Source organism: Bufo gargarizans, chromosome 5 (genome assembly GCF_014858855.1).
Source record: "Bufo gargarizans isolate SCDJY-AF-19 chromosome 5, ASM1485885v1, whole genome shotgun sequence".
Lineage (NCBI taxonomy): Eukaryota > Metazoa > Chordata > Amphibia > Anura > Bufonidae > Bufo > Bufo gargarizans.
Window position 1 is genome coordinate 220,982,055 of NC_058084.1, and position 15,925 is coordinate 220,997,979.

Here is a 15,925-nt window from a genome sequence, read left to right on the forward strand (position 1 = left end):
TATTTACGAAAGAGATATCATGTTCAGCGCTCGCCTAGTTATTGCTGAACGAAGAGCGCTGCTTGCAGGCCGCAGAGGTAATATATATTTATCTGTGCTCTTCTGTACAATTCTGCTTAGAAAACCCTAAAATGTTACCAAAGTGTTGTGAGCTTTAATTGCAAAACAGTGACATAGGTATCAGGGGGGTCATTTATTAAGACTGGTATTTTAGATGGCGGTCTTAATAGCCCCTATATATGGTGGTGGATCCCCAGAAGTTATGAAGAGGTGTTGGCCACTACATAACTTCAGTGCATCCAGCGCCAGTTCTAAATGTAAGCCAGCTCCCCTGCTGTCTTACATTTAGTTCATTTTCTACACCAAATCCAGGCGTCGAAAATGATGAATGAGACGGACCTATCAGCCCGTCCCCTCCCTCACCACGCTTACTTTTTTAGACCTGGCGTGAGTAGAGAAAAATCGCAGATTGCGGCTCAACTAACCATTGCGCCACAATCTGTGCCTGAACTATGCCTAATATAGGCATATTTCAAAATAATAAATGACCCCCTAAATGTTTGCCGATTGCCCACACACAGTAAATAAAAGTGTAAGAATGCAGACTCTAAGCACTAAGCAGAATGCTGTTTTCATAAAATTATGATATTGATCACACATGTTTATAGTTATTATTTAACCAGTATGTGAAGGATTTGTTGGACATATGCATAAATGTAGTTGCAACTTTTTATATCCAGCTCGCAGTTTGTGAGGATGCTTTTTTAAAAATAAAAAATAACCCTATCTAATAAACCATTGGCATAATTAGGGTTCATATTTTCGGAAATTATATCTAGGGTAAATAAGTATTTCAGTTTAACCTCTAAAGAATTGAGCCTATTTTGTGCTTAAAGACCATGAATTTTTTATTTATTTTTTGGTCGCCACAGAGAACTCTTTTTTTAAATCCGATACAGCTGTGTGATTGATTTCTGTGGGATGTGTTATATTTTATAATTAACCCATAATACCCATTTAAGCAATAGGTTAGGCTCCTTTCACATAACCGTTTCTGCTTTCCGTTCTCCGGCTCCGTTGAGGATGCAGGACTTTCGTTTCCGCTCAAAAATCATATTCTGAGCGGACACCGAACGGATCCCATTATAGTGTATGGGGTCTTTAGGCTCCGTTACGCTTAGTTAGGTCTCAGTTATCTGCAGAATCAGTCCTTTCCGTTCTCCTGCTCAACTGAGCTAGAGAACGGAAAGGAGAAACGGTGATGTGAAAGGAGCCTAACCTATTGCTTAAATGGGTTGTCCAGGATTAGAAAGTCATGGCTGCTTTCTTCCGAAAACAGTGATATACCTTTTACCTCTTTAAAGCTAATCTGCAAAACCAGACACAAACAATGAGATGGGCAGGAGTGGTGCTGTTTTTCGAATCCTGAACAACACCATAGACTTTTATTAAAGAGTGACTATTGTTTCAGGTGACTTTTCAGGAACATGAGGAATAGTTGTATTTCTAGCTATAAGGCTATTTTCACACCAGCGTTTTTGCTGGATCCGTCATGGATCAACAAAAACGCTTCCGTTCTGATAATACAACCACCTGCATCCGTTATGAACAGATCTGGTTGTATTTATCTTTAACATAGCCAAGATGGATCCGTCATGAACTCCATTGAAAATCAATGGGGGACGGATCTGTTTTCTATTGTGTCAGAAAAAACAGATCCGTCTTGCTCCACACCACATTGCGGACAGAAAAATGCTGCTTGCCACATGCAATGCATTCTGGTGCATTCTGTTTCATTCAGTTCAGTTTTGACCCCATTGACAATGAATGGGGACAAAACAGAAGCGTTTTCCCTGGCTATTCCCCGGAAAGGGAAAGTGCAAGTGTGAAAGTAGCCTAATATGACTTATATACTGCTCTCACCCTCCTCGCACACCGCCTGTTGACTTAAAATTATTTGCTCGTTTTTAGTTTTCCCTGAACTCAGCCTCAGAGTGTGTGAGTTAAAGGTCTCCCATACACAGAGATGAGGAGATCCTGCTCCCTAACTCTCTCATGTATACTCATAAGCAGCAGCAGAATAGAGGACATTATGTGTAGGGTTGCTATGAACCCAGCAGAGGAGCGAGATAGTAGACTTACTAGACCACTAACTAGAAGCAGCAGCATCTGTGTGTCTGTGCCTCTGTCACTCTGCTTGCTCCTCCCCTCTCTATAGACAGCAGCTGTAACCTGATCTCTCAGTTAGCTGATAATCTGTGTTCTTCTTCACCTCTCTGAAAGTGGATTTCACTAGTGAATTGGGAGTGAGAGGAGTCTGATAAATGGAGAAATAATAAGATATGTTACAAGGTTTCTTATCATCACGTGTACTACTAATTTATGGGGGAAAAATGAAACAATAATTACTCTTTTGTTTAGGTGCAATAGTAAAAAGAAAACAAGCTATATAATGGTATGTGCTTAAAATACAAAAAAATATGTTATGCATGGTATTCTGATTTTTATTTCCCGATGTAAAACAAAGACCCACCGATTTAAAAAAATAATAATTTTATTTATTTTTTCACTTTTTTGTTACTTCAGTATGCAGCGTATTATGTGTAACTCTGATCACATCCCTGGTGGGGGGACATGGATGCGCAATAGAGAGCCCTCTCTTTCTAACTACTGCAACCTATTTGAATTGTTACAATGTGGTAAGAAATAGTATTAGGGACTGTGTGGATATTGATAGATTGATGACTGCTTAGGCTACTTTCACACTAGCGTTCGTCGGTCCGCTCGTGAGCTCCGTTTGAAGGGGCTCACGAGCGGACCCGAACGCAGCCGTCCAGCCCTGATGCAGTCTGAATGGAGCGGATCCGCTCAGACTGCATCAGTCTGGCGGCGTTCAGCCTCCGCTCCGCTCGCCTCCGCACGGACAGGCGGACAGCTGAACGCTGCTTGCAGCGTTCGGGTGTCCGCCTGGCCGTGCGGAGGCGTGCGGATCCGTCCAGACTTACAATGTAAGTCAATGGGGACGGATCCGTTTGAAGATGCCACAATATGGCTCAATCTTCAAGCGGATCCGTCCCCCATTGACTTTACATTGAAAGTCTGGACGGATCCGTACGAGGCTATTTTCACACTTAGCTTTTATATGCTAAAATAATGCAGACGGATCCGTTCTGAACGGAGCCTCCGTCTGCATTATTATGATCGGATCCGTTCAGAACGGATCCGATCGAACGCTAGTGTGAAAGTAGCCTTATTGATGTTAAATGTATTTTGTTCACTAGTTTAATGCACAAGCGTACCACAATTTGACTGACCCTTAAAATAATGCTGCATTCTCAAGATAAGTCACTGTGTGGAGGCAAAGGGCCCTGTTTAGGCCGCAATAATTTATAAAAAATGAATACATTTGGATATATTTTCCACAATGCAAATACTGCAGTACAAATCACTGTGTAACTACAATAACAACTGAGTTTCCAGTGATTAGCAAACACTTAAACATAGAGGACTGAAACTCTGTTGCCTCATCTACAGTCATATATAATTGGTAATGACCATATTTATTGTAGTGATACAAGTTTCAGATGTTTGGTCTTCTTGTTTAATGTGCCAGATTTACAGTGGATTTTCAAAAAACATCCTCAAAATGGTTTTATGCAGGTGCTGTATCAGTGGTTATAATATTTCACATACATCTGAATTTTAGCATTATTTAAGCTCTTTCAGTTCGCTATCTAACCCTGAGTCCAAATCATTGTTTTCCTCATTTTGCTGCTGTGTATTTTTTCAACTTTTCATGCAAAGATACAAGCTACATGCAAAAACATGAAAAGTTTAAATAATCAGTATGTATCTAGACAAAACATTACAAATTCATTCAGTGGGTGAAAAAATATCCAGTATGATTTAAATATTACAAGTGATTTAACGTTCAAATTTTAGCACCTTCAAATTTTTAAAAGAGGAAGTCCTAGGAAAGTATAAATGAGATGAGCCTACAAAACGTGTTGGTGATTAATCAAACACACTGGGAGTACATTCAAGAAGGGAAATTAGTTATCTCTTGTAAAACAGAATGTATCCATTAAGGTTTATGTCTTGCAGTACTTTTCCAGTACTCTCTAGAAATAATTAAGTGCCTTTGATGAATGCATCCCTTGTTTTAGAAGGATCCATACACATTTTCATCATCATTATGCAATCACTGTTTGAATTTGGTTTTCTTACATCCCCTTTTCTTTCACTCACCAATAGAAACCGGATCATGACCCTTGTTCCCTGAACATCTAACATAATTGTTAGCCCTTGATTTTTTTCCATTCTTACAGTCCCCATAGTTCTCTTTGGTTGGGTTATTTATCCTTGGTTTTGCGACATCTCTTGAACCCTTACAAGAACAGGCAATTGCATTAAGCTTACTGTAGATGGCGCAAACAAGTATTTTTTGTTTCATGCCTCTTCAATTGCAGGCACAGAAGGAAGGTAATGTAGAGTTTGATTTGCATGAGATGTTGTAGGTTGAAGTGAGCCCATTGTAGGGCTTACTACAAAATTTGCTGAAGATGACACTGATGGACAGCTAGTACCCAGCTTCGTTTGAACGTTTGTTCTACCATAAGGGTACATTTTCCTTTCTAAGTTTAAAGATCGAGTTTGTGCATTTGTTCCATCAACTTTTCCTTCAAGGAAATACGTTAACATTTCTCCTTTGCCTTTAACACTGACTTTTCCCCGGCAAACAAATTCATAATTGCAACTCTTTAAAATCCGATGAACATCTTCAGTTACCTAGGAACAAAAGCAAAGAAATAATTATTATATCTTTATTTTAGTGTCTGCTAATTGTCTCCTTGACAGTCACTGCAGCCATAGCTGCAATGTAAGGGTGGATTACAGGCCATATTATTTGAGGCATAATGGCAACAATGTATAAACAAAATACTTTCAGTTACAAAAAAAACAACAACAAAATAGAAAAGAGGTAAAACATACCTGGATTTTCCCTTGTACCCCTGTGCTGTCCATTCTACTAGCAACATTTACTGTATTGCCCCAAATATCATATTGAGGCCGCCGGGCACCAATGACACCTGCAACTACAGGGCCAACATTGATACCTGAAAGAGTTTTTTAAATGCACTGTTACATGAAATAAATGTAAAGTTCAAGGAAGTGATCAAATGTGAAAATTGAAGACATTGACAGAGAATTGTTCACTCTTACTTTGATCATTTTAACCCTTAATTTGTGAAACTTATGCTCTTTTCCTTTCTGGCACATGCTCTATATCATAGTCTTAATTCATTCCAATTCTTCCCAGATGCTTGCTCACAGGGGGTAGGAAAAGTGGAAAATGTGTGCTCATACAGACGTGGACAAAATTGTTGGTACCCTTTGGTCAATGAAAGAAAAAGTCACAATGGTCACAGAAATAACTTTAATCTGACAAAAGTAATAATAAATTAAAATTCTATAAATGTTAACCAATGAAAGTCAGACATTGTTTTTCAACCATGCTTCAACAGAATTATGTAAAAAAATAAACTCATGAAACAGGCATGGACAAAAATGATGGTACCCCTAACTTAATATTTTGTTGCGCAACCTTTTGAGGCAATCACTGCAATCAAACGCTTCCTGTAACTGTCAATGAGACATCTGCACCTCTCAGCAGGTATTTTGGCCCACTCCTCATGAGCAAACTGCTCCAGTTGTGTCCGGTTTGAAGGGTGCCTTTTCCAGACTGCATGTTTCAGCTCCTTCCAAAGATGCTCAATAGGATTGAGGTCAGGGCTCATAGAAGGCCACTTTAGAATAGTCCAATTTTTTCCTCTTAGCCATTCTTGGGTGTTTTTAGCGGTGTGTTTTGGGTCATTGTCCTGTTGCAAGACCCATGACCTACGACTGAGACCAAGCTTTCTGACACTGGCTAGTACATTTCTCTCTAGAATTCCTTGATAGTCTTGAGATTTCATTGTACCCTGCACAGATTCAAGACACCCTGTGCCAGACGCAGCAAAGCAGCCCCAGAACATAACAGAGCCTCCTCCATGTTTCACAGTAGGGACAGTGTTCTTTTCTTGATATGCTTCATTTTTTCGTCTGTGAACATACAGCTGATGTGCCTTGGCAAAAACTTCGATTTTTGTCTCATCTGTCCACAGGACATTCTCCCAGAAGCTTTGTGGCTTGTCAACATGTAGTTTGGCATATTCCAGTCTTGCTTTTTTATGATTCGTTTTCAACAATGGTGTCCTCCTTGGTCGTCTCCCATGTAGTCCACTTTGGCTCAAACAACGACGGATGGTGCGATCTGACACTGATGTTCCTTGAGCATGAAGTTCACCTTGAATCTCTTTAGAAGTCTTTCTAGGCTCTTTTGTTACCATTCGGATTATCCGTCTCTTAGATTTGTCATCAATTTTCCTCCTGCGGCCACGTCCAGGGAGGTTGGCTACAGTCCCATGGATCTTAAACTTATGAATAATATGTGCAACTGTACTCACAGGAACATCTAGTTGCTTGGAGATGGTCTTATAGCCTTTACCTTTAACATGCTTGTCTATAATTTTCTTTCTGATCTCTTGAGACAGCTCTTTCCTTTGCTTCCTCTGGTCCATGTCGAGTGTGGTACACACCATATCACCAAACAACACAGTGATTACCTGGAGCCATATATATAGGCCCAATGGCTGATTACAAGGTTGTAGACACCTGTGATGCTAATTAGTGGACACACCTTGAATTAACATGTCCCTTTGGTCACATTATGTTCTGTGTTTTCTAGGGGTACCATCATTTTTGTCCATGCCTGTTTCATGAGTTTATTTTTTTACATAATTCTGTTGAAGCATGGTTGAAAAACAATGTCTGACTTTCATTGGTTAACATTTATAGAATTTTAATTTATTATTACTTTTGTCAGATTAAAGTTATTTCTGTGACCATTGTGACTTTTTCTTTCATTGACCAAAGGGTACCAACAATTTTGTCCACGTCTGTATACCTGCCATCATACACAGACTGTAGAACTGACTTTGAGGGACCAGACATTTACTGTACTACTGATCATAAGGAATAAAACAAATTTTGGACTGTAAGCCACAAGGGATCACATGGTCAACATTGCAAAAACCAATTCCTCTGTCCCAGGCTAAGATTTTCAAGTAAATGTCATAGGAAGAGCTACGTCACCATAAATAATGTTCTGGTTCTTTTTTACAGCATCTGTCAAGCGTATTATAAATGTATTAACGTTTAGTGTGTGAACTTTTTTAGCCCTTTCACTACCAGTGAATGGGTAATGGAGTAATATATAAACATTGTGCTCGAGCGTGCAGTGGCCACCAGCTAATTACTGCGACCAGCAACAATGCCGATCGCGGTTATTAAAGCCTTAAGATGCCGTGATCTGCGGACAATGAGGATGCCGGTAACTGGTTTCAATATGGTAGGACTCTCTGAAGAGACCCCAGGGTATTGAAGCTGCAATTCTTATTTTGGACAACATAAGAAATTAGCAATTCTGGTCTCATGGATCAAGAACTATGATGGTTCAGAATAGAAAAAAATAATAATAATCAGTAGCCTCAAACATGAAAAAGGTAAAAAAAAATAAAAGTGTATTGTAATGCATTGCAGAGGGGATCAGACCCCCAAAAGTGAATGTCATAAATGAAGTAAAGCAAAAAGAAAAAGTGTTTTTAATAAAATTTAAAAAGTAATAAAATTAATAAAGTAAAAAAAGAAAAAAAAAGCCCCTTTCCCCTTATTTTATAATAAGAAAAGAAAAAAGAAAAAATAACACACATATTAGGTATCGCCGCGTCCGTAATGACCGGCTCTATAAATATATCACATGATCCACCCTGTCCGATAAACACCATAAAAAATGAAAACATTGAAAAAAAAGCAATTTTTGTCAACTTACATCACAAAAAGTGCAACACCAAGCGATCAAAAAGGTGTATGCCCCCCCAAATGGTAACAATAAAACAGTCACATCATCCCGCAAAAAATGAGCCCCTACCTAATACAATCGGCCAAAAAAAAAAAAATATATAGCTCTCAGAACATGGAGACACTAAAACAACATTTTTTTTTGTGTCTAAACTGCTTTTATTGTGCTAAAGTTAAATACATAAAAACAAATATATACATATTAGGTATTGCAACGTCCGTAACAAACAGCTCTAGAAAAATATCACATGACCTAACCACTCAGGTGAACACCATAAAAAAAAATGTAAAAAACTTGCAGGATGACAGGCCGAACTGGATGGACAAAAATCTTTTTCCGGCCTTATGTTACTATGTACATATATTATGACAAAAAAAAACAACATTTTTGTCACATTACATCACAAAAATTGTAACAGCAAGTGATCAAAAATACGTATGGCCCCCAAAATAGTACCAATCAGACCGTCACCTAATCCCACAAAAAATAAAAAAGCTATGGCTCTCAGACTATGAGACACTAAAATATGATTATTTTTTGCTTCCAAACTGCTATTATTGTGCTAAAGTGAAAAAACTAAAATAAAGTATACATATTAGGTATCGCCACGTCCGTAACAAACATCTCTATAAAAATATCACATGACCTAACCACTGAACACCATATAAAAAAAAAACAACTGTGTAAAAAAAAAAGCCATTTTTGTCACATCACATCACAAAAATTGCAACAGGAAGTGATCAAAAAAGCGTATGCCCACCAAAATAGCACCAATCAGACTGTCACCTCACCCTGCAAAAAATTAGACCATACCTGAGAGAATCGGTCAAAAAATAAAAAAGCTATGGCTCTCAGACTATGAGACATTAAAATATGATTATTTTTTGCTTCCAAGCTGTTATTATTGTGCTAGAGTGAACAAAAAAAAAAGTATACATATTAGATATCGCCACGTCTGTAACAAACAGCTCTATAGAAATATCACATGACCTAACCACTCAGATGAACACCGTAAAAAAATAAAATAAAAAGTAAAAAAAAATGCAATTTTTGTCACAAAACAAGCTACAGCTCTCAGACTATGAGACACTAAAATATCATTATTTGGGTTTAAAAAATGATATTATTGGCTAAAACTTAAAAAAATAAGAAAAAGTAGACATATTAGGTATTGCGTAACGATCTACTCTATAAAAAAGCTATGGCTTTCAGACAATTAGACACTAAAATGTGGACAGAGCTCCACAGACCTAATCCCTCAGTTAAACGCTGTAAAAATAAAAAATAAAAACAGTGCCAAAAATCAATTTTTTTGTTACCTTGCCTCACAAAAAACATAATATAGAGCAATAAAAAATCATATGTACCCCAAAAGAGTACCAATAAAATTGGCACCTTATCCGTAGTCTCCAAAATGTGGTCACTTTTTGGGAGTTTCTACTGTAGGGGTGCATCAGGGGGGCTTCAAATGGGACATGGCATCTAAAAACCAGTTCAGCTAAATTTGCCTTCCAAAAACCATATGGCGTTTCTTTCCTTCTGCGCCCTGCCGTGTGCCCGTATAGCAGTTTACGACCACATGTGGGGTGTTTCTGTAAACCATAGAATCAGGGTAATAATTCTGGAAAAAATGGATTAAAATCTGCCAAAAAAGTGAAATTCTGAAATTTCATCTCCATTTTCCATCAATTCTTGTGGAACACCTAAAGGGTTAAGAAAGTTTGTAAAATCAGTTTTGTATACCTTGAGGGGTGTAGTTTCTAAAATGGCGTCATTTTTGGATGGTTTCTATTATGTAAGCCTCACAAAGTGACTTCAGACCTGAACTGGTCCTTCAAAAGTGGGTTTTGGAAATTTTCAGACAAATTACAAGATTTGCTTCCATACTTCTAAGGCTTCTAACGTCCCCAAATAATAAAATTTAATTTTCAAAATGATCCAAACATGCAGTAGACATATGAATGTAACGTAATTACTATTTTTGAAGGTTTTACTATTATAAAAGTAGAGAAATTTTTTTAAACTTATTTTTACAACTGTCATGAAGTACAATATGTGACGAGAAAACAATCTGAGAATGGCCTGTATAAGTAAAAGCATTTTAAAGTTTTCACCACATAAAGTGACATGTCAGATTTGCAAAAAATGGCCTGGACAGGAAGGTGAAAACAGGCCCAGGGTTGACGGGGTTAATAACTATCCTGGGATCTTCTAATCCCTTGTCCTATTCACCCTAATAGAGCTCTATTAGGGTGAATAGGACTTCACACTGTCCCTGCTGCTCTGTGCACACACATCAGCAGAGAGATTACCATGGTAGCCAGGGCTTCAGTAGCATCCTGGCTGCCATGGTAACTGATCGGAGCCCTAGGATTACACAGCTGGGGCTCCGATCAGAAGCTGCCACTGCCACCAATGAGGAGGAGGGGAGGGGACCTTGTGGCCAAAGCCACCAATGATTATAATACTGGGGGGGTTGAGGGGGGCGGGCGCACTGTGCCACCAATGATAATTAACCCTTAATACTGGCAGCAGATCAGCTGCAGTTAACCCCTTAGGAGGGCTCCTGAGGGCTTTTTTGACACACTTTTTTTACGGTGTTCACTTGAGGGGTTAGGTATTGTGATATTTTTATACAGCAGGTTCTTATGGATGCGGCAAAACCTAATATGTCTACTTTTTTATTTACTCACGTTTTACACAATAACAGCATTTTTAAAAGAAAACTTTTTGTGTCTCTCCATTTTGAAAGCCGTAGTTTTTTATTTGTTTGGGTCTTAGGTAGGGGCTCATTTTTTGCGGGATGAGGTCACAGATTGGTACTATTTTGGGGGCATACACCTTTTTGATCGCTTGGTGTTGCACTTTTAGTGATGTAAGGGAACATGTGATATTTTTATAGAGCTGGTGGATACGGACGTGGCGATACCTAATATGTCTACTTTTCTTTTTTTCCCTATTTTTCACTTTTTTTTTTACTTTATTTGGGGGAAAGGACGCTTTTTTTTACTTGAAACTTTAATTATCTTTTTTAACTTTTTTTAAACTTTTTTTTTTTGTCCCACTCTGGGACTTCAACTTTTGGGGGTCTGATCCCCTTTACAATACTTCTGTATTGTAAAGCATTGGCTGTAAGTGTATTACTGAATGTAATACACTTACAGCTTCCTGCATGTCACGGAACGCAGCCACAATGCCTAAGGAAGGCATCGGGATGCCTTCACTGCCATCGGGTCCCCGTCACAGCAGCGTGAGGACCCGATGGGTACTTCCTCCCTGCACGGACATCGCAAGTCATTTCATCACTTCTCTTACTCAAAAAAATAAAATAAAATGTGATTGAAAAGTCACACACATTCCAAAACGGGATAAGTAAAATCCACAGATCGTCCTGCAAAAAATGAGCCCCCACACAGCTCAGTAGATATAACTATAAAAAAGTTATGGGGATCAGAATATGGTGATGTAAAAAAAAAAAATATATACATTTTGTTCGAATTTGTTTATTTTTTACACTATTTAAACATTAAAAAAAACTATACATATTTGGTATAGTTGTAATCATACTGACTCAGAGAATAAAGGGCACATGTCATTTTTTCCGCAAACTGAACGCTGTAGGAACAAAATCTGTAAACGTTTTTTTTTTCAAATTCCACTACTTTTGGAATTTGTTTCCCGCTTCCCACTACATTGTATGCCATATTAAATAGTTTAAAAATTACAAAGTTCTGTTATAATCTTACCCACTCTCAGAACAAAATCATTGTAAGACTGATAGTTGATCTCATCAATGACATCGAACATCTCAATAGTAAAATCTGCGAGTGTGCTTAGATGAGAATAAATAGATTTTTTTGCCTGGGAAAAGAAAGAAGACAATTGGAACAAAATTATATGACTAACAATAAAGAAGAATGTTTAGACCTATGACATTTCACGGTATTTACCAAGCTCAGCACTATACATTGTTTAGCGGCTGTGCTTGGTATTGCGGCTCAGCCCTACTCACTTAAATGGGACTGAGCTGAGCATGGGCCCTAGGCCATGTGATCGATGAATGTGAAGTCACTGGCCTAGGGTAAGCTGTGAGATGGCTGCAGTGCTCACAGCAGAGCCACAACCTTCTCAAACAGCTGACTGGTGGAGGTCCTGAGTGTTGGATCCCCCACCAATCAGATAATGATAACCTATCCAGAGGATACAGTACATCATCAGAATAAAAAAAAAAAGTCTGAAAACCCCTTTTAAATTAACCGTTTCGTGAATCATGAGCCTAACAATTCTTGAACTATAATATGAAATACTAAAAATGGGTGCACGCGATGGGAAGAGAAGAGTATGGAGAAGGAAAGGAACTGCTCATGATCCTAAGCATACCACCTCATCAGTGAAGCATGGTGGTGGTAGTATCAAGGCGTGGGCATGTATGGCTGCCAATGGAACTAGTTCTCTTGTATTTATTAATGATGTGACTGCTGACAAAAGCAGCAGGATGAATTCTGAGTTTTTTCAGGCAATATTATCTGCTCATATTCAGCCAAATGCTTCACAACTCCTTGGACTGCACTTTACAGTGCAGATGGACAATGACCCAAAGCATACTGCAAAAGCAACCAAAGAGTTTTTTAAGGGAAAGAATTGGAATGTTATGCAATGGCCAAGTCAATCACGTGAGACCTGAATCCGATTGAGAATGCATTTCACTTGCTGAAGACAAAACTGAAGGGAAAATGCACCAAGAACAAGCAGGAACTGAAGATAGTTGCAGTAGAGGCCTGGCAGAGCATCACCAGGGATAGAACCCAGCGTCTGGTGATGTCTATGCGTTCCAGGCTGTAATTGACTGCAAAGGCTTTGCAACCAAATATTAAAAAGTGAAAGGTTGATTTATGATTATTTTTCTGTCCCATTACTTTTGGCCCCTTAACAATTGGGAGGCACATATGCAAACTGTTGTAATTCCTTCACCGTTCACCTGATGTAGATGTAAATACCCTCAAATTAAAGCTGACAGTCTGCAGTTAAAGCACATCTTGTTTGTTTCATTTCAAATCCATTGTGGTGGTGTATAGAGACAAAAATCTTAGAATTGTGTCAATGTCCCAATATTTATGGACCTGACTGTAAGTCACATAACACTGGGGAGGGAAAATTGCTAATTGAGCACAATTTGGTCATTTTCACTTAACGGTGTACTCACTTTTGTTCCAGCGGTTTAGACATTAATGGCTGTGTGTTGAGTTATTTTGAGGGCACACTAAAAACACTGTTATACCAGCTGTACCCTGACTACATTACATTGTATCAAAGTGTCATGTCTTCAGTGTTGTCCCATGAAAAGATAGAATAAAATATTTACAAAAATGAGAAGGTTGTACTCTCTTTTGTGAGATACTGTATATCTATATACACACTATCACTGATAGAACACCTCCCTTGTGTACAACTATAGTCTGAAAATTGAAATTTTTCAAACAAAATGATATATTTTATACTTAAGATCAATCCATGTACAGCAATCAGTGATATCAGTGACTGCTTTCAGACTGCAGAATTTTTCAAACATGCTGCTTTCAGACTGCTCAGCTTCTCCTGCTCTATAACATGCTGCTTTCAGACTGCATAATTTTTCAAACTAAATGATATATTTTATACTTAAGATGATTCCGTTTACAGCTATCAGCAACTGATAGCTATATATAGGGTTAGAGGAGACTTAGTACCTGGGGTACGTCATTGGATGTGGAGTTATCAAACCCCAAGTGAATAAAATAGAGGCGATTTGGAATTGGCCCCGACATATCACCACTAGGCATGTAAAAATGTTCCTGGGAATGGTGGGCTATTATATGAGGTTCGTTCCCCATTTTGCCACTTTAGCGGCTCCGTTGACAGGGCTCTTGAAGGAATGGAAGTCCGTGATGGTCCGCATGAATCAACCGGCGGAAGAGGCTTTTTCCTCGTTGAAGTCGGTCCTGGGCGGGTCACCGGTTTTGGCGACGCCTGACTTCAAGAGCGAGTTTGTGGTACAGACCGATGCCTCTGAAGTAGGCCTCGGAGCTGTACTCTCTCAGCAAATTAATGGGGAGGAACATCCCCTTGTTTTCCTCAGCCGTAAACTCACCCCAGTCGAGACTAGGTAAAGTATAGAGGAGAGAGCACTCGAGTCTCTCTGCTATTATCTGTTGGGAAAAAGTTCTGTCTGGTGACCGACCACTCTCCTCTCAAGCGGATGAGCCAGGCCAAAGAGAGGAATGCTCGGGTCACCAGATGGTTCTTGTCATTATAGAGCTTTGAATTCTCAGTGGAACACAGGGCAGGCCGCTTACAGGGAAACACGGATGCCCTCTCCCTGGTACACTGTCTGGCAAGTGTTCACCCCCTCAGGGTTTAAAAAAGGGGGAGGTATGTAGGAAAGTGCAAGGGTCCATCGTTGACGGAAGGTATGTGTCACCGAGGTTCCTGGTGTTCCGGTATTTTCAGGTGTTAGCGGCAGCTAATGCTGATTGACACTTGGCGATTGTAGTATGGCTGTATAACTGATCCTGGACAGCTCTTACTGGGATTAGCCAAAGTGATGGGTGACTACTCCCCACGTTCCAGGCCGGTTCTTGACTGGCCTATAAAAAGTGTCAGCTGTAAATGGATTACTCCTCTCTAGACAGTGGAGCTCTGTCAGTCTCTGTGTTGGGACTTGGGAGTTTGGGCCTGGATTAAGGCCTGCTAACTTGTTGGTGTGAAAGCAGGTGGATCCTGCCTTGTCCAAGGACTTCTTCTTTACTGCATGGTGTGAACAAACACCAAAATCACAGGGTGACTGTTTTCCTTGAAATTGACTTTTTGTTTTGTCATTTACTTAACGTGTAAATAAACAATGAGCGGGCTCATTTTCACCTTCAGGACCAGGCCATTTTTTGCAAATCTGACCAGTGTCATTTTATGTGGTGATAACTTTAAAACGCTTTGACTTATCCAGGCCATTCTGAGATAATTTTTTCGTCACATATTGTACTTCATGACACTGGTAAAATGGAGTCCAAAAAATTCATTTTTATTTATATTTTATTTTTTATGATATTTTATTTTTTGCGGATGTTACAAGGCTTAGAGGTAAATCTTGAAATTTCTCAGAAATTTTCAAAAACCAACTTTTTAAGGACCAGTTCAGGTCTGAAGTCACTTTGCGAAGCTTACATGATAGAAACCACCCAAAATGACCACATTCTAGAAACTACACCCCTCAAGGTATTCAAAACTGATTTTACAAACATTGTTAACCCTTTAGGTGTTCCACAAGAATTATTGGCATATAGAGATGAAATTTCTGAATTTCAATTTTTGGGGCAAATTTTCCATTTTAATCGATTTTTTCCAGTAACAAAGCAAGGATTAACAGCCAAACAAAACTCAATATTTATGGCTCTGATTCTGTAGTTTATAGAAACACCCCATATGTGGTCGCAAACCGATGTACTGGCACATGGTAGGACGCAGAAGGAAAGGAATGCCATACGGTTTTTGGAAGGCAAATTTTGCTGGACTGGTTTTTTGACACCATGTCCCATGTGAAGCTCCCCTGATGCACCCCTAGAGTAGAAACTCCAAAAAAGTGACCCCATCTAAGAAACTACACCCCTCAAAGTATTCAAAACTGATTTTACAAACTTTGTTAACCCTTTAGGTGTTCCACAAGAATTAATGGAAAATAGAGATACAGTTTCAAAATTTCCCTTTTTTGGCAGATTTTCCATTTTAATATTTTTTTTTCCAGTTACAAAGCAAGGGTTAACAGCCAAACATGGGTTAGGTCATGTGATATTTTTATAGAGCCCGTCGATACGGACACGGCGATACCTAATATGTATACTTTTTTTATTTATTTAAGTTTTACACAATGATTTCATTTTTGAAACAAAAGAAATCATGTTTTAGTGTTTTCATAGTCTAAGAGCCATAGTTCTT

General features: G+C 38.8%; 1 protein-coding gene across 1 annotated transcript in view; it reads right to left on the reverse strand.

The window, feature by feature from the left end:
- Positions 1-4,342: 4,342 nt before the first annotated feature.
- ADCY1 (adenylate cyclase 1) overlaps positions 4,343-15,925 on the reverse strand; it is a 435,025-nt gene continuing 423,442 nt past the window's right edge. The window contains exons 18-20 of the mRNA XM_044294968.1: positions 11,707-11,821; positions 4,993-5,117; positions 4,343-4,788 (exon numbers count right to left, since the gene is read on the reverse strand). Of these exons, the coding sequence (XP_044150903.1) occupies positions 4,450-4,788; positions 4,993-5,117; positions 11,707-11,821 (579 nt within the window). The 3' untranslated portion in view covers positions 4,343-4,449. The remainder of the gene's footprint in view (positions 4,789-4,992; positions 5,118-11,706; positions 11,822-15,925) is intronic.